At 30.5% G+C, this 19670-nt stretch overlaps 1 protein-coding gene across 1 annotated transcript; it reads left to right on the top strand.

Moving 5' to 3' along the window:
- The first annotated feature begins 14315 nt into the window (after positions 1-14315).
- On the top strand, positions 14316-19033 carry LOC107840775 (SPX domain-containing protein 1). The gene is made up of 3 exons (XM_016684677.2): positions 14316-15256; positions 17890-18016; positions 18410-19033. The coding sequence occupies exons 1-3, from the start codon at positions 14960-14962 to the stop codon at positions 18835-18837; spliced, it is 852 nt and encodes a 283-aa protein (XP_016540163.1). The 5' UTR covers positions 14316-14959; the 3' UTR covers positions 18838-19033.
- Positions 19034-19670: the final 637 nt, after the last annotated feature.

The following is a 19670-nucleotide window of genomic DNA, read 5'->3' as shown; positions in this document are numbered from 1 at the left end:
AATAATAACATGTATGCAATAGAAAAATATTTATCGAAAATAATAAAAAGTATATATCCATTTGAATCGCAAAGTAATGTTTTAATAAGACCATTACAAATTATATTTAAGCAAACTATAAATTCATTAATAAAATGAATTGTGATTATAGATGGATACAATTTAAACACGTCATGTCTATGACGCTTTGTGATACATGCATTATATTTTGGCTTAAATATTTAGGACCAATTACAAGTAGACAAAGGGACCAATTATTTATGAGTAATTAAGATATAAAGAATTAATTGTGGGGGACACCAATTTTAATTTTGTCATTTACATCGTATAGTGTTTTTTTATGGCCCCTCTTTTTATTTATGCACTTGGAAAAGTCTTCTCTTTTTCTCTTGTTTAATGGTTGGTATTTGACACGTTGAAATTCGATTAAATTTGAATTCACCCAAAAAAATCCCACATTAAAAGAATACAATGTTTTTTTTAATACAAAAATGCTATTATAATTCAAACTCAAGTTGAAGATCGCTCTGATTAAACATGATGAAAACATATACTTACCGTCATAAAAAAAAATGATATCATAATTCAAACTCAAGCTGAAGATCGCTCTAGTTAAACATGACGAAAATATATACCCACCACCATCACAATGTGTTGGTTGACAAAACCTCTTAGTCTACTAGTACAAGCATTTTAATAAAAATATATTATGTTCATATATATTAAATTCAATTTACATTTTTTCAGTTTAGCGAATATATACCACTAAATAGTGTATATGTGTATGGGTATGTAGACATATACATATTTATACTCAAAATAAAAATTATTAGATTCGATTGAACCCTCAATCGAAGAGTTGCATCCGCCATTTGAAGTTCCTATACTCCACATTACGCTCGGCTCATACATATTTACAAAGCGAACTCATGTAAATTCCTCGAACATCACTTAACGTTAACGGGTCAAGTTCAGAAATGGCCCTATAATAGTCCGGTTTTTATATTTTTTCTTTCGTAAAAAAAGTCTTATAAGATCGGACACTTTGGGGGACTCGCTTAACTAGGTCCCAAATAGACCGGGCATTATCATGAGTGAATGGGCCTAAACTAGCCCAAAATTGAATTAGATAGTAAAAGCCCATTAAATTTCATAATAAATGTCCATATGTATATTTTGAGTGTATAAATTTCACATTTCACTTATCCAACTTGTGAATAGTTTGATCCAACTTTTTTAGATACAAGAATGGCCTAATTTACTAAAATCAAGATTATACATGTAGAAATTGGGGGCCCAAATATTGTTAGAGACCCAATTGAAGTTCAAAGTTTAATGATCATATATAGCTAGTTAAATTTTACTAAAAATTACACAAATCCATAACTTAAGTTTCACTTATTACAGAAAATTCCATCTCTCCAAACATATTACAAAAGTTTCATTTTTCTCTAAAAATACATATGCATAGCTTTCTATATATATGTCGGCCCTGTTATGTATATGAATTTGCTTTGTTATGTATATGTCGGTCTTGTTATGTATATATTGGCGTTGCCATACTTATTATATATATGAATCGGTCTTGTTATGTATATGTCGGCCTTGTTATATATAAAGGTTTCTATGTATATGTCGACCCTGTTATGTATATAAATTGGAAGAGAGAATAAAGTAATTAAGGGAGTGGGAGAAAGCGTAAATAATTCTAATCAGGTTGGGATTTATGTTATTTTTATGTAATTTAGATGGTTATAGTAAGATATCACTCTATTTCCAAAGTTATTATATCAAATTTGATATAGTTGTCTTCGTGTGACTTATAACTTACAGGCTCGACCTGTATAAGCAGCTACTAATGATTGCCTTAAGGTAGGTTTTTATTGTATTTCATGTGGTGTTGTCCTTCCCCGAATCAACCACTAATTCTACTAGCACAAAGCCATGTAAGCAGTCGCCAGTGGTGGACCCAGGATTTAAGGATGTGGGTGCTTAAAAAATTTAAAACCTGAAAAGAGTAAAAAATTGCCTCAATGAGGTTCGAACCTGGGATGCATTCCAGTGGAAAACCTTAAGATCAATCTAAATGTCAGTGCACTCACCCAACTTTTTTATTTTAGTGGGTGCTTCTATATCTTTTATACTTATTTTTGTATATTTTCTATGTAATTATACCTATTCCGCGTCAAATTTACTTGGTGTCGGAGCACCCCAAAAAATAATGTAGGTCCGCCCCCGGCAGTCGCGTGCTTACATCAGAGTAAATTGTCGATATCACACTTCTTAGGGCTAGTGGCGGAGTCAGAATTTTCATTGAAAGGGTTCAGAAGTAAATATATCAATTAGTCAAAGGGGGTTCAACTCTACTATATATGCATAAAAAATATTTTTAACCGTATAAAAATAATATAATTTTTCATCGAAGGGGGTTCGGATGACCCCCCGCCCCGGAGTAAAGGTGGCTCCGCCACTGCTTAGGACAGCTTGGTGCACAAAACATCTTGCGTTAGTAGAATTTGTAGAAGGGTTACGCCTAAGGAATGTGATGTAGAAAATCTATCTTAATACAAACACTATTGCCTGCTTCCACAACTCAAACCCGCGACTAGTATATCAAAACAATACATTTGTTTTCCTTCTCAACAAACTTTCTTTTTTTTTTTCTCTTGAAAGAGAAAAGACTTGATAAAAAGTTGGAAAATAATCAGTTGCTAGTTGAAAGGTCATTATTGAATATTACAATTTGCAAAAAATAGATAAGTTGATAACTTAGAATAATCATAAAACAATGTGGTCCAATATTCTTGCTTTTTGTGGTTGTAGTGTCATATCCTAATAAGGATAATTACAACTTTTGATCCCTAAGTTATTGGTAAAATTTAAATGTTGGTCCTTGAAATCATATTTCATTAATTATATTTTGATCTTATATTAATTAAAATGTGCACTTTTGATACCTTCTATACTAGGCTACTTAGAATATATTACACATAAATATCCAATAATAATATTGCAAAGCCTATTTTGCACATAGGTAATTAAATGGTTTACCATTTAATAATTCTTTTAATTTGTGAAGATTCACAAGCAATAGGATTGAAGTGCACATTTCAATTAATCTAAGATTAAATATGAGAAAGGTAATTTTTCGATCAGTTCTCACCTTAACGAAAAAAGTATGATCGATTAAATTATGTTAAATTTGACTCATTGTAATCGTTTATCACAAAATTAACCCTGGATATCATGTAATAATTGAACAATAATCAAGAACAATTTACTGAATTATGAATTCCAACCATGAGAATCAATATATATATATATACATATATATTTTGTACTTGTAGGGACTAAAAGTGCAAAAATTCCCCTCCAATAATAAAAAATAAAACCAAAGGACACATCTCAAAGAATATGCTTTTCAATGGCTTATTTTCTTGCTTTTTTTCTCTGGTGGGGTAAGATAACAATTAATTTTTTAAAAAAAATTAAAGAGAATTAACTACAACTATCTCAAAGAATATGCTTTGTGGCTTCTTTAATTTTCCATCATTATTTAAATTTCATCCTATTAAAATTGTGCATGTTTTTTGTTAAAGAAAGTTTCATGAGGATCTTTAGAGAGAGCATGCCAAATAGATAAAGCATAAAATTTCATTAATCTAATCCAACTTGTGGTTTTCATAGATTTGGTGTTACAAGAAATTTAAAAAATGCAAAATGAATAATTTTTTTTTAAAAAAAGTGACTAAAGTCAAAGAAAGGCGGAGTCGAGATTTGAGGTTTGAGGGTTCTGAATATTAAGGTTAAATACGACTTTAAAGTAACTATTTACTTGTACATGAGTTTGCACGTTAATAATACTAACAACGTATCTTTACTAAAATTTTTAATACAAATATAAGGTTTATGCATAAGCTATCAGATTCATCCGAATCCTTATTTCTATCTTAAATTTTGTAGTGAAGCATTTAGTACCTCTTGAACTATGACTAAATTTGCTACGACACACTTTAACTTCACGGGGATTCTATTACTCTTCTGAACTAAATTTTAGTGTATCTTTATCAATCTTTTTAGCTGACATGACACGTTTTGTCAATCTTTTTAACTGACGTGACTCCTTTGATGTGGGCCCTATTTTATACAGTACAAAAAGGTGACAAAATACGTTAAAATTGAGTTCAAGGATAATAGAACTCCTGTAAAGTTGAAATATATCGTAGAAACTTTGGTCATAGTTCAAGAGGTAGTCAATACTTTATCTCTAAATAGTTCAAATTATGTCAGATAAGATAAGGTGGAAGATGAGGGGTTATTTAAAAGCTTTTGGAATTCATGATGATTTATTAGTTGAAAAGATTTTAAGCTAGTATTAGTGGATTATCATTTGAGTGGAGTTAACTAATATTCACTTAACTAGTTAAATATAATATTCACTTAACTAGTTAAATATTATTACTACAATTTACAAAATCATGCCTTTTTTAACATCAACAATGAAGCCAAATCCATAACTAGCTAATATATACTTGTCTACACCTCATCCTTCTTTCCTATTGCTTTCACGAATGCGCCACTTAGGACCCCTACTCATATTTTAAAAACGCTATTTTAATTTAAGCAAAATTCTATAACCCCCTCCTCCTCAGGCTCGAAATCACGCTCGAGTTCAGGACCCCTCAGCCCCTCACCCTTTCGCCTAGGCTCGGGACCATGCTTGAGCCCAGGACCCTCCTCCCCTATCCCCCCCCCCCCCCCCCGCCCCCCCCCCTTTTTCCCCCCGCCCCCCCCCCCCCCCCCCCCCCCCCCCCCCATCTTTTTATTTGTTTTTGTTGTCTTAACCCCCCACCCCCCACACACATCTTTTTGTTTGTTTTTGTTGTCTTAACCCCCTCCCCCCAACCCCCCCTGCTCTTTTTGTTTGTTTTTGTTGTCTTAACCCTCTCCCACCCCACCCCACATTTTTTGTTTGCTTTTGTTGTCTTAACTAATCAAACTTGATGTGTTGAAGCATAGAAATATTGCATTGATACAAGAACCCAAGTTTTTGTTTATTTAGTTTCTATGACTTGTATCCATCTACAACTCATAAAGCAACAACTTCTTTTGTCTATTAGATAGCTCAATATGTGTTTTTGATCTAGTGATCATATTTTTAGAGTCACATTCATAATAATTTTTGTTTCTTTTGTTTTTGTTCGTTGTTTAGTATCTATTTTGGGGCTATGCTAAAGATTTTCATCGAAAAGTTCACTTTGAGAAATAAATCGCTCCCTATAAATAAACGATTTCATATTCAAGATTCAAATTTAATACACCTGATTAAAAATAAAGAAGTACTTAACACTCTATCAAAACATTTTCTGGTCACATTCATAAGAGTCAACATTTAAAAGAAAACACTCCATCATTTGATAATTGAATTTGAGGGTCATTTACAAGAAAAAATAAATGTTGTACAAGTAATATAGCATTTGGTATAATAGTATTAAATAACGTTTATATTAAACTTTACATGAATTTAATTGATAAATGATGGTAATAAACTATTTAAGAAAAAAAAAGTTCTAAATTAAAGTAAGTAATCTAAGTATAACGATCTATTCAATATTAAGGAATAAATTGCCAGTCTTGAAGCGAAATATTAATATCTTATTATACTTTTACCTGTTTTCGATTCAATATTAAGGAATAAACTGTCAGTCTTGAAGCGAAATATTAATATCTTATGATACTTTTACCTGTTTTCGATTCAATATTAAGGAATAAACTGTCAGTCTTGAAGCAAAAGAGAGTTCCTTAATCATTTCAATGATTTCAATATCCCATTCTACTTTTACCTGTTTTTCATATCAGATAAAATAATCGACTATTATAAATAATACTTTTTAAAGTTCATCTTTAAGAGACGTGTATTATAATTTAACGATTTAGGTAACTCACCAATCGAGCTACACCCCACTTGTCTTGGCTTAAATAGTAATTTAACCAACTATCTATAAAAAAGAATAAACTTTGTAAAAAGGAATTTAGGATAATACCAAAACTTTGGATTATGCTTTCTTTTTTTTAGCATATACTCTAATTGATTCGAATCTCATCCTTTCTTGAGAAGTGCTAAAATGTCAAAAAAGAATAGTCAATAACATCAACTAATGACTATGGAAAAAATAATGTAATCAACGATGATTGTGATGGAATGGATAATTTATTTTTTTAATCGGAGATCGAAGATTCGAATCTTAAATATGAAAAGAATTTGTTAGAGAATGTTTCTCTGTTAAATGCGTCTAGTGAAAAAACGAAACTGATGTGAGCATCAATATAAGTATCGAACAACCAAAAAAAAAAAAAACTGTTAGAGAATGTTTCTCTTTTAGATGCGCCTCATGAAAAAATTGAACTGGTGCGAACATCGACTGGTGAGAACATCAATACAAGTATCGAACAACTGAAAAACGAAATTTGTTAGAGAATATTTCTCTCTTAAATGCGTCACAGGGGTTTACCTAGTACGGTTTACATCTCCTATGTGGTTTACGAGCGATTGCACAGTGAGGGATTTACCCAGTGCGCACAAAGTGCTCACCCGAAGGGCAGAGGTTGTAGCGGCAGTGAGTTTTCCTGGAGTTTCCAAAAAAAATAAAAATATAAGTATCGAACAACCAAAAAAAGAAATCTGTTAGAGAATGTTTCTCTCTAAGATGCGCCTTATGAAAAAATTGAATTGGTGAGAACGTCAATACAAATATCGAACAACCAAAAAAAGAAATCTGTTAGAGAATGTTTTTCTTTTAGATGCGCCTCGTGGAAAAATTGAACTGGTGAGAACATCAATACAAGTATCGCACAACAACTAAAAAAAAAGAAAACTGATAGAGAATATTTCTCTCTTAGATGTGTCTCGTGAAAAAATTAAACTGATAAGAACGTCAATATAAATATCGAACAATCGACAAAAGAAACCTATTAAAGAATGTTTCTCTCTTAGATGCGCCTCATGAAAAAATTGAACTAGTGAGAATGTCAATACAAATACCGAACAACCAAAAAAAGAAATATGTTAGAGAATGTTTTTCTTTTAGATGCGCCTCATGGAAAAATTGAACTGGTGAGAAAGTCAATAAAATACCGAACAACCAAAAAAAGAAATATGTTAGAGAACGTTTTTCTCTTAGATGCGTCTCGTGGGAAAATTGAACCGGTGAGAACGTCAATACAAGTATCGAACAACCAAAAAAAGAAATTTGTTAGGGAATGTTTCTCTCTTAAATGCGCCTCATGAAAAAATTAAACTGATGAGAACGTTAATACAAGTATCGAATAATCGAAAAAAGAAATCTGTTAGAAATATTTCTCTCTTAGATGCGTCTCATGAAAAAATTGAACTGGTGAGAACGTCAATACAAGTATCGAACAACCCAAAAAAAAATTTGTTAGAAAACATTTTTTTCTTAGTTGCGCCTCATAAAAAATTAAACTGGTAAGAACGTCAAAATAAATACCAAACAACTGAAAAAAGAAATTCATTAGAAAATATTTCTCTCTTAAATGCGCCTCATAAAAAAATTGAAATGGTGAGAACGTCATACAAGTATCGAACTATCGAAAAGAATATGCTTTTCAATGGCTTATTTCTTGCATTTCTCTAAGTGGGGTAAGATCACAATTAATTTTTTTTAAAAAAAATTAAAGAGAATTAACTACAACTACCTCAAAGAATATGCTTTGTGGCTTCTTTAATTTTCCATCATTATTTAAATTTCATCCTATTAAATTTGTGCACATTTTATGTTAAACAAAGTTTCATGAGAGGATCTTTAGGGCCCGTTTGACCATCAATTTTTTTTCCTTTTTTCGGAAAAAAGTTTTCGGAGTTGGAAATTATAGTGTTTAGCCATGAAAATTTGAAAAATAATTTTAGAAAATTTTTTTGAAAAGGAAAAATAGGTTTTTGTTGTTTTCCAATTTTCCAACTCCGATTTCAACTTTTATTATTATTACATATAACCCCAATCTTTAAAATTTTTACATAAAACTCTCCTTATAACATCACTTTTTCAATCTTACGTATATAACAGTTTTAAAGAATAAGATAATTATAATTTCAAATTTAATGATATCCTAATTAATATATATCTCTTTTTCTCTTTCACCATTATTTTTCTCCCTTATTTAATTTTATCTCTTATTTAAGACATTATTTTAGTGCTAATGATCTTAATTACTATAATATAATAATAATAATAATTTTTCTGTTGTGATACGTACGTTTAAGGAATTATAGTCGTTTAATTAATAATGGATAATCGTTTTCTATATTTATGGAATTAATAAAATTGTAGCAGATTAGTTTACCACTGTCACAAATTATTCTCATTTTTAATTTGATTATATATATTATATTGTGTACATCTTTATTATACTATTCAAATATAAATAGTTTATACGATATATATGCTACAAATATAAAATGGTGATAGTTTTTCATAAAAAAATATGTCCAATTTAACAAATTTATACCTTAAACTGCAACTACTATCTTTATATACCATAATACTCGACATCTTTATACATAAAATATTATATTTATACCCATAAATATATAAAGTATCATATTTATAACAGAAATATACAAAATATGTTATATATAAAGTTTATACCATGTATATACCATATACACACATATATAAATATACAAATTATTAAGAAACATACTAAGCATATTTATAACATAAATATACAAAGTATATTATATATGAAGTTTATATCATGTATATACCATATACATACATATATAAATATACAAAGTATAAAGAAACATACTAAGCATATTTATATATTTATGGTATATGATCTAATGTACCATAAATATGCAAAGTATGTTTTACATAGAAATAATTTATTCACACACAGTAAAATCTTTCATGTATAAGAAAATTAAGGAAATAAATTAGCGGCACCCTAAAATTTAATAACAACTCATCATTTCCTATTTTTTAGGAACGAAAAATAAAATAAATAAATTAGATAAATTCCTAAGAAAATAAATTTGTTCGAAAGATAATATTTGTTATCTAAAAAATAGGAAGCAGTGATCTGTTAATATAACATTCATATTTAAAATTTTTAAGTATGAGAAAACGGCTATTAATGTAAATATTATATATGTCAAAATTGAAATTCATTAAATACAACCATGTATATGTAATTATTTTTATAAAAGTGTCTAATTGTGTTCTTTTTCCGTTAGTAGGTAAATTTTGATAATTTGTAAAAGTTGGGGCATAAAATCATATTTAAAAAAGTTTTTTCAAAAGTAAAAAAAAGAATTCAAAAAAGCATGGCCAAACAACTTCAACTCCAACTTCAACTCCTAACTCGAAAAAATTTTAGTTTTCATGGCCAAACGACTACTTAAAGAACATGCCAGATGGATAAAACATAAAATTTCATTAATCTAATCCAACTTGTGGTTTAAAAGACGGAATTGAGATTTGAAGTTTAATCGAGGATTCTGAATATTAAGGTTAGATAACGACCTCAAAGCAACTATCCATTTGTACGTGGTTTGCAAGTTAATAATACATTTACTAAATTTTTAAATACAAATATAAAGTTTACGCAGAAGTTATTAGATTCGTCTGAATGTTTAGTCCTTTCTTAAATTTTAGAGTAAAGAATCTAGTACTCCTAAAGTATGATCAAATTTGGTACGATACACTTCAACTCACGGGGGTCCTATTACTCCCTTGAACTAAATTTTAGCGTATTTTTGACAATCTTTTTAGCTGACATACACCTTTTGTCGGCCTTTTTAACATCAACAATGAAGCCAAATCCATAACTAGCTAATATATATAATTGTCCACACCCCATCAGTGGCGGAGACAAAATTTTCATTGAGGGGTTCAGAAGTAAATATACGAACTAGTCGAAGGGGGGTCCAACATCTACTATATATACATAAAAATATTTTTGATTATATAAAAATAGTATAATGTTATGACGAAGGGGATTCGGATGAACCCCCTGAATTCAATGTGGCTCCGCCATTGCACCCCACCCTTCCTTGGGTTTGCTTCCATGAATACGCCACTTAGGAGTCCTACTCATATTTCAAAAGCGCTATTTTAATCCAAGCGCAACCCTACCCGACCCCCCTCCCACCCCACCCTCACTCAGTGACGGAGTCAGTTTTGCTTTGGAGGGTTTATCAGAACTCTCTTCGACGGAAAATTATATTGTTTTTATATTATTTTTACATGGTTAAAAATAGTTTTATGCATATATAGTAGATGTTGAACCCCTTCGACTGGTTCGTATATATACTTCTGAACTTCCTCAATGAAAATCCTGGCTTTCGCCACTGGCCCCCACTCCCCACTCCCCACTCCCACCTCTTTTGTTTGCTTTTGTTGTCTTAACTAATCAAACTTGATGATGTTGAAGCATAGAAGTATTGCATTAATACAACAAGCCAATTTTTTGTTTATTTAGTTTCTATGACTTGTATCCATCTACAACTCATTAAGCAACTTTTCTTTTGTCTATAACATAGCTCAGCATGTGTTTTTGATCTAGTGATCATATTTTAGAGTCACATTCACAATAATCTTTGTTTCTTTTGTTTGTTTCTGTTTTCGTTCTAAGTTTAGTATCTATTTTGAGGTTAGACTAAAGATTTTCATCGAAAAGTCCACTTTGAGAAATAAATCGCTCCTTATAAATAAATGATTCCACATTCAAGACTCAAATTTAAAACATCTGATTAAAAATAAAGAAGTACTTAGCATTCCATCAGAATATTTCATGGTCACATTCATAAGAGTCAACATTTAAAAGAAAACACTCCATCATTTGATAATTGAATTTGAGGGGTCATTTACAAGAAAAAATAAATGTTGTACAAGTAAGATAGCATTTGGTATAATAGTATTAAACAACGTTTATATTAAACTTTACATGAATTTAATTGATAAATGTTGGTAATAATCTATTTCTTTTAATTAAAGTAAGTAATCTAAGTATAATAATCTATTCAATATTAAGGAATAAACTGTCAGTCTTGAAGTAAAAAAGAATTCTTTAATTATTTCATAGATATTAATATCTGATTCGACTTTTACCTGATTCTACTTTTACCTGTTCGTTATTCAATATTAAGGAATAAACCGTCAGTCTTGAAGTGAAACTGAGTTCCTTAATCATTCCATAAATATTAATATCTCATTCTATTTTTACCTGTTCTTCAGATCAAATAAAATAATCGATTATTATAAATAATACTCTTTAAGGTTCACCTTTAAAACACGTGTATTATCATTTAACGAATTAGGTTGCTCACCAATCGAGCTACACCCCACTTGTCTTGGCATAAATAGTAATTTAACCAAATATCTATAAGAAATAATATAAACTTTGTAAAAAGGAATTTAGGATAATACCAAAACTTTGGATTATGCTTTTTTTTTTTTTTTTTTTTTTTTTTTTTTTTTAGCATATACTCTAATTGATTCGAATCTCATCCTTTCTTAAAGTGTTAAAATGTCAAAAGGGAATAGTCAATAACATTAACTAATGAATAATGGAAAAAATAATGTTATCAACGAGGATTGTGATAGAATAAATAATTTTTTTTAAACAATCTGTTAGAGAATGTTTCTCACTTAACTGTGTCTCGTGGAAAAATTGAAGTGAACTGATGTGAACATCAATATAAGTATCGAACAACTAAAAAATAAAATAAAATCTGGTAGAGAATATTTCTCTCTTATATGCGCCTCATGAAAAAATTGAATTGGTGCGAACATCGATTGGTGAGAGCATCAATACATGTATCGAACAACTAAAAAAAGAAATCTGTTAGAGAATATATCTCTCTTAAATGCGCCTCATGGAAAAATTAAACTGATGAAAACGTCAATACAAGTATCGAATAACCAAAAATTAAATATGTTAGAGAATATTTCTCTCTTAGATGAGCCTCATGAAAAAATTGAACTAGTACGAACATCGATTGGTGAGAACATCAATACAAGTATCGAACAACTGAAAAAAGAAATCTGTTAGAGAATATTTCTCTCTTAAATGCGTTTCATGAAAAAATTGAACTGATGTGAACATCAATATAAGTATCGAACAACCAAAAAAAGAAATCTATTAGAGAATGTTTCTCTCTAAGATGCGCCTTATGAAAAAATTGAATTGGTGAGAACGTCAATACAAATATCGAACAACCAAAAAAGAAATCTGTTAGAGAATGTTTTTCTTTTAGATACGCCTCGTGAGAAAATTGAACTGGTGAGAATATCAACACAAGTATCAATTAACAATCAAAAAAAGAAATTTATTAGAGAATATTTCTCTCTTAGATGCGTCTTGTGAAAAAATTAAACCAATGAGAACGTCAATATAAATATCGAACAATCGACAAAAAAAAACCTATTAAAGAATGTTTCTCTCTTAGATGCGCCTCATGAAAAAAATTGAACTAGTGAGAATGTCAATACAAATACCGAACAATTGAAAAACGAAATCTATTGGAGAATGTTTTTCTTTTAGATGAGCCTCATAAAAATTAAATTGATGAGAACGTAAATATAAATATTGAACAATCAAAAAAAAAAATCTGTTAGAAATTAACATATTTCCCTCTTAGATGCGCCTTATGAAAAAATACGTTAATACATGTATGGAACAAGTGATAAAAAGGAACTAATGAAAAAAGAGGAAGAAAAAAGATTAGTATTAATTAATATTTTGTTACATAGAATTCTAATTTTACCCCTTAAAATAGAAAAGTTGGTCCATTGTTGAATTTATTTTTTGTCCTTTTGTGGAAATTTTATTTATTTTTTAATATAAGCTAAACGCATATTCCTAAAGACTTGGAATTATACCATTTTTCTTATAATTATTACATAAAAATTTATGGAGAATAGTTAATATGGCTTGACTTCTGCAGCTGTTTTTAAGCCATTTGTTTAAATGATAAATGAAAAAAAGGCATATGAAATCCTCAACCCAACTTATTTAAAAGAAATATATAATATGATACAATACATATACATTTAATTTATTATATACTATTAATATTATTTTTATATTATTGAAATGAAAGGAGTATCTAAGATAGAATATGATAAGCAATATAGCTCACCAGCTCAAACTGTTAACTAACTGCCACGTCACTATATACAAAATCCAAAGGGCCCCACCAATAGCCTACCTGTTGAAATAAAAAAAAGAATATATAAAGCATAAACCAAAAGATATCCTCTTCTAGATATCAAATAAAATGGCACCATAAAAGAATATTCTCAACTATACCCCCTTATATTCGGTGGACAGATATGGAGTCAGAATTTTCATTGAAAGATTTAGAAATAAAAATACGGACTAATTTAAAGGGTTCAATGTTTGATATCAATTTTATAGAGTGGCCAATAAAAAAAATTTCCATACTCGAATTAGAATATGAATTTTTTAGTTAAAAGTAGAGGATTACTACTATTTCACTGTAATTCATATTGATTCCATTCATCACCCTCATTCATAATATTCTCCACATATTTTACCTTTTATCTTAAAAGGGTCAAAAATATTCTTTTAGTGATAACAAGAGTTATATTTGAATTTTCTAAATTGCTCAAAATATATTTAAAGATAAAAAAGATAAAAATGAGGTTTTTATGAGTGGATAAGTTAAAGGAAAAATATGTATAAACCAAATCACAAACATTAATAGTTAGGGCGCCTATAACATATTATTTAATAACTTATTACTATTATATTCTATTACATTATATCAAACAATTGTAACAATAACTTATAGAGTTTAGGATAAAAGCTATGCAAAATTTTAGCCCTATGTCCTGATAATACAATTATTGTTTCCAATAAATTCTTAGCTCAAATAACTTATATCATTATATTGTAATATATTATTTTAAGTATACATAAATATACAATTAAACTATTATAAAATTAAATAAATACACGCATTTAACATGATAAATCTCACATGATTTTACAAATATAACATATACATCTCACGTGATTTGTTACATAAAATGAGGTTTTTCATTATGACACGACAATGAATTGAGATATAAAACAACATATCTCATGGGTAAAGTCTAAAATGATACAATACAATGAATTTAACAATACGATATAGACACAAGAACATAACCAATACTATACCACAAGTGAAATCTAGAACGATATATTATCGATGTGGCTTCTAAAGAAAGTCAACTTAAGCATCTCCCGGAGCTTAACCAAAGAGAGGTGCATCGCGATATATTTTTTCCTTTTCTTTTCTTTGATGGATCATAATTCTTCGGTCGAAATATTTTGAGCTGTTGAATGACAATTGATCGAGGAAATTTTCATCACATAGCTTGATAGTTAAGGTCGAAGCAGCGCTTTTAATTTGTGAAGATCTATTGAAGTGGCAAAAGTGAATAATATTTTAATAATAATAATAGTATTTTAAAAAATAAAAAAGGAAAGAAGCACAAGAAGAGAATATTCCCAACTAAACCCCCAACTCACTCAATATTCTCCCTCTTTTTTTTCACTCCACACATACAAAACACCATTATATCAACCTCTCAAATTCATATGTTCCCCTCATTTTTTCTCAAATCACACCTTCACTGTGTGTAATTTCTCTCAAAATCACACCTTCACTATGTGTTACCGTGTGTAGTTTTCCTCAAAATCACACTTTCTCTGCGTGTAATTTTCCTCAAAATCACACCTTCACTGTGTGTTACTGTGTATAATTTCTCTCAAAATCACACCTTCACTGTGTGTTTTTTCTCAAATCACACTTCAATTCAGTGTGTGTTACTCTGCGTATTTTTTCTCAAATCACACGTTCACTGTGTGTGATTTCTCTCAAAGTCACACTTTTTTGTGTGTGATTCCCTCTATATTTGAACAAATGAAGTTTGGAAAAAGCTTAAGCAATCAAATAGAAGAAACATTACCTGAATGGCGAGACAAATTCTTATCATACAAAGATTTGAAGAAGAAATTAAAGCTAATTGAGCCGAAGAAATCATCAGATTCCGGCGACGTTAGAGCTAATAAGAAGATGAAATATGCTATTGGAGATACTACAGAGAAGGACACTATGACGGGTGCTGAAGTTGAGTTTGTGAATTTGTTGGAAGATGAATTGGAGAAATTTAATTCCTTTTTTGTTGAGAAAGAAGAAGAATATATCATTACATTAAAGGTAACTTTAATTTAATCATAGTGCTTGTACCTTGATTTTTGTTTGTTGATATTTGTTATTTGTTTGGAGTATTTTGATTGTATTGTTCTGTAAGTTAGTATTTATTGTTTCGTTATTACCTATTTTTGTCTAATGTACTTTGATTTTGTCTTTTTCTAGAATTTTTTACATAAATATATTTAATTAGTTTTCAATTCTTAAATATTAGAAAAAATAATAAAAAGATGATTTTATCTGAAGCAAAACTTTTAATGAATGACAAAATTTAAACAATATTTTTAAGTCCGTTCACACTTTTAATAGATTATAGCTTATAGATTATAAATTATAGATTTTGTGTCTTGAGCTTATTGCCTGTTGTCGTACTTGTAATTTCGAGAGTCAATTAGATTTTTTTATTGAATTTTTTTTATATAGCTTTTAAATATTATAAAAATAAAAATAATATCAATATATATATTCAGTATAATCCCATAAAATGGAGTATGAGGAGAATAGATTGTACGAAGTAGAGTGTATGCGGACTTTATTTTTTTACTTAGGTATTTTAAGTTGTTAATTGTTGTGATTTAAAGTAGTTTTTAAGTAGTTTACAAATATATAGGACAGGGTGAATGCAAGATTTTTATTTTCCTGATAGACCCTCGACTTAGTTATTTTAAGTTGTTAATTAGTGTGATTTAGAGTACTTTTTAAGTAATTTACAAATATATAGGACAGAGTGAATGCAAGACTTTATTTTTTCTGATAGACCCTCGACTTAGAAATTTTAAGTTGTTAATTGTTGTGATTTAGAGTAGTTTTTTAAGTAGTCTACAAATATTTGGGACAGAGTGAATGCAAGACTTTATTTTTATGATAGACCCCCGACTTTGATATTTTAATTTGTTAATTATTGTGATTTAGAGTACTTTTTAAGTAGTTTACAAATATATAGGACAGAGCGTATGCAAACCTTAATCTCTATCTCAGAGATAGAGAGATTGTTTCTTATACATCATTCGACTTCAAAACTGGTTAATTATTGTGATATATCGTAACGTTTGCCTAGTTTTCAAATATATAAGGTATGGTCTGGAGAGGATAGACTAGATTGTAAGCAAACCTTTATCCTAGCTTAGAAGTAGAGAGACGGTTTCGATAGACCTTCATATTAAATATTTTAAGTTGTTAATTATAATTATTTATAGTACTTTTTACATAGTTTTCAAATATATAAATTTTATATCAGAAAAACTAAAGCTTTTATGTCAGAATTTATAGTCAAGTTTAGAAATTCGAAATTCAAATTGTGCCATATAAATTGAGACGGAGTGAGTAGAGGGAGTAGAACAACACAGTTTGCCGTTGTAAACCTTGAAGGAAGTCAAAATTGTTTGTGATAACTGCATTAACCCATTCATAAAAGTACATTAAAGGTAAATTTAATTTAGTCGTAGCGCTAAGCTTGTAGTTTCTTGTTCATCGATTTTTGTTGATATTTGTTTTTTGTGTTGTTTGTTTCCGGTAGATTGATTGTATTGTTCTGTTAGTTAGTATCTGTTGTTTAGAAAATGATACTTCAGGTGTGTTTTTGATCGATATCTCTTGAGTAAAGGCATTACTGTTTCTATTTTGGTGATATACATCTCCGTGTGAAACTTGTGTTTTTGACCGATATCTCTTGAGTAAAGTTATTACTGTTTCGATTTTGGTGATATACAGCTCCGTGTGAAACTTGTTGATATGTGTTTTTTTATGTTTTGATGTTTAACGGATAAAGAGATCACTCAGATATTGATCTATAGTATATTACTGCAGTTGTATGTTGCAGGGAGAGAATAAAGTAATGGAATAATTTGCTTTTAACTGTACTAATTAGAACCAAACGCTGTGATGTAGAAAAGCATATAGCAATACTAGTTGCGTAATTAAAGAACAAACATAAAGGAAAGGAATCCCGCAAATCAATAAGCTCATGTAATTCAACTTGTGAATAGAGGTAGAGTAGTAAAAAGATCCCGGCTTTGTTGGATTTATGTAGCAGCGTGCTTAGTGCTTACAAAGTCGGGTCCAGAATTTGAAGTTTACAAGCTCCTACAGTTGACCTTGAGTTAATATACAATAATAACTGTGTTCACGGTCAAATGTAGATTATGTCTATATTATGCTTTAGACCGGCCACTGCGTGCTTATCTGCTTGTATCTGTGACTTTAAGATTCTTTTACACACACATAATTGACTTTAAGGGAAGAGGTTCCATGTCCTCGCTGAATTGTGTGTATATGCTTTATGCAAGCTTCAATTGTTCTGTTAGGTATTTCCTCGTTGTTTTTCAGGTTTGCACTATCGTGTATGAATTTGTTGTAACACGGTGTAACAAACGTTTTTATCTGCATCCATTATTTGACCATAGATATGCCATAGTATATCTTTTGATGTAGTTAGAAGCAAAATCTTGATGCCATAGTTGTGCTGGGATACAAAGAAATCATTGGCCACAGATGTACTTCACATTAACTAATTGGTTATGCATCTAGTTGTTTCCAATAAGGAGGAAAAAAATCGTTACTTCTCAAGAAATAAAAAATGATTATGCTTGTCTTGTTAAATTTTGATCCTGTAGTTGACATGTCTTACGAATTGGTAACAGGAGTTGCAAGATAGAGTGGCAAAGGCGAAAGATCGTAATGATGAGATCATTAAGATTCGCAGGGAGATAGTAGACTTCCATGGGGAGATGGTTTTGCTGGAAAATTACAGTGCCCTCAACTATACTGGTAATTTCGAGTTCTTTCTTTGAATGTGAAAATTAGTTATACCTCAGAATTTTACGGGCGCCTCTGAAAAGTCTCTGTAAATGCGCAAGACTTAACATTTCAGGCTTTTGTTGTACGTTTGTATCTACAGTGATTGTCTGATTATTGTGCACCGAGACGGTGGCATCATAAGTCACTTTATAATCTCATAGGTAGCGAGGAGCATTGGCGGATGTAGCTCTTTGGCAATGGGTTCATCCCAAGTACTTTCAATGTGGTCTATAGATACTATATGTGAAAACCGATTATAATTTCAGTGCTAAAAACCTTAAAGGTCGAACTTATCAAGTTTAATTCCTGGATTCGCTTTCGGGGTGATAATCCATTCTGATCCTTTACCATTTTTTCTTATAGGGCTCGTGAAGATACTCAAGAAGTACGACAAAAGAACCGGTGCTCTTCTTCGGTTGCCTTTCATTCAGAAGGTCTTGCAACAACCTTTCTTCACTACTGATTTGCTTTACAAGCTTGTGAAGGAATGTGAGAATTTGATCGACCGTCTATTCCCCGTCATTGACGCCTCGCATATTCCTGACGGAAATGAAACTTCCACCAGCAACAACAACAAAAGGGCGGGTCTACTGAGAGCCCCCAAGGAGCTGATGGAGATAGAGTATATCGAAAGCTTATACATGAAGAGCACCATATCCGCTTTACGAGCTTTAAAAGAGATTCGGAGCAAGAGCTCAACGGTTAGTGCTTTCTCATTGCCTCCATTGCAAATTAGTGGACTCGAAGATACCTGGAACAAAATTCCAATCTTAGAACAAGTAGCCAAGTAGTTTAACAGTTGTTTACGAGCCCCTTGAACGTATTTGCTTATTATACACTACACTATTTTCGTTTTTTTTTTTTTTTTTTTTCCTTTTAGCGTTCGATATTCTACATGTTTTGCATGTATTAGATACTAACACAGATGTAATATACACAAATTTTAATCTCAAAGAGTATGTGATGAATTTCTGTTCTTCTCTTAAACTGGTTATTCTGCTAGTACATATCATCTTTGTGTCTATGATTGCCTTTATTCTTTGCTATGCACCCTATTGAATATCATCTCTGCGTCGAGCCTGCCTTCCGGCGAATATAGAAAACCTTAGAGCTGCCTATCTTGCTGGCATCCCGGAGATTAAACAACAACAACAACATATGTACTCAGTATATTCCCATCAAGTGGGGTCTGGGGAGGGTAAGTGTGCGCAGTCCATACCGTTACCGTAGAGGTGAACATCCCGGAGGTTAAGAGTCATTTGTGTTACATTTTTGAATTCGAGAGAGGGCTTTTCTAGTCTCTCAAATTATAGGCATTAAAGCTATCGAGAGATTGTACGATAACTATTGCACATGCCCCCAACTCTCTTATCTTTCAGATTTCGATTTACTCTTATAAACCGATAGCAACCTCGCCTCTTCCATTAGTGTGTGATCTTACAGCATCCATGATCAGTTATAGACGAAGCCTTCCTATCGGAAAGAGAATCCATTATTTCTTGATCGTGAATATATGAACCGGTTGGTCTTGGTTTCAATTTGGTCATTCTTTTGCTTCTTCTCCATGCTGGAAAGGATTAACTTGCTTTTACAATTGTTTTTGAGTACATCAAACCGTTGAGCG

Source organism: Capsicum annuum, chromosome 9 (assembly GCF_002878395.1).
Source record: "Capsicum annuum cultivar UCD-10X-F1 chromosome 9, UCD10Xv1.1, whole genome shotgun sequence".
NCBI lineage: Eukaryota > Viridiplantae > Streptophyta > Magnoliopsida > Solanales > Solanaceae > Capsicum > Capsicum annuum.
Note: the sequence above shows the minus strand (reverse complement) of the source record. Positions and strands in the feature narration are given on the sequence as shown.

Coding starts and splice junctions, on each gene's coding strand:
- LOC107840775 (XM_016684677.2), top strand. CDS start 14,960: ATGAAGTTTGGAAAAAGCTTAAGCAATCAAATAGAAGAAACATTACCT. Junction 15,257..17,889: donor AATATATCATTACATTAAAG/GTAACTTTAATT, acceptor AATTGGTAACAG/GAGTTGCAAGATAGAGTGGC. Junction 18,017..18,409: donor CAGTGCCCTCAACTATACTG/GTAATTTCGAGT, acceptor TTTTTCTTATAG/GGCTCGTGAAGATACTCAAG.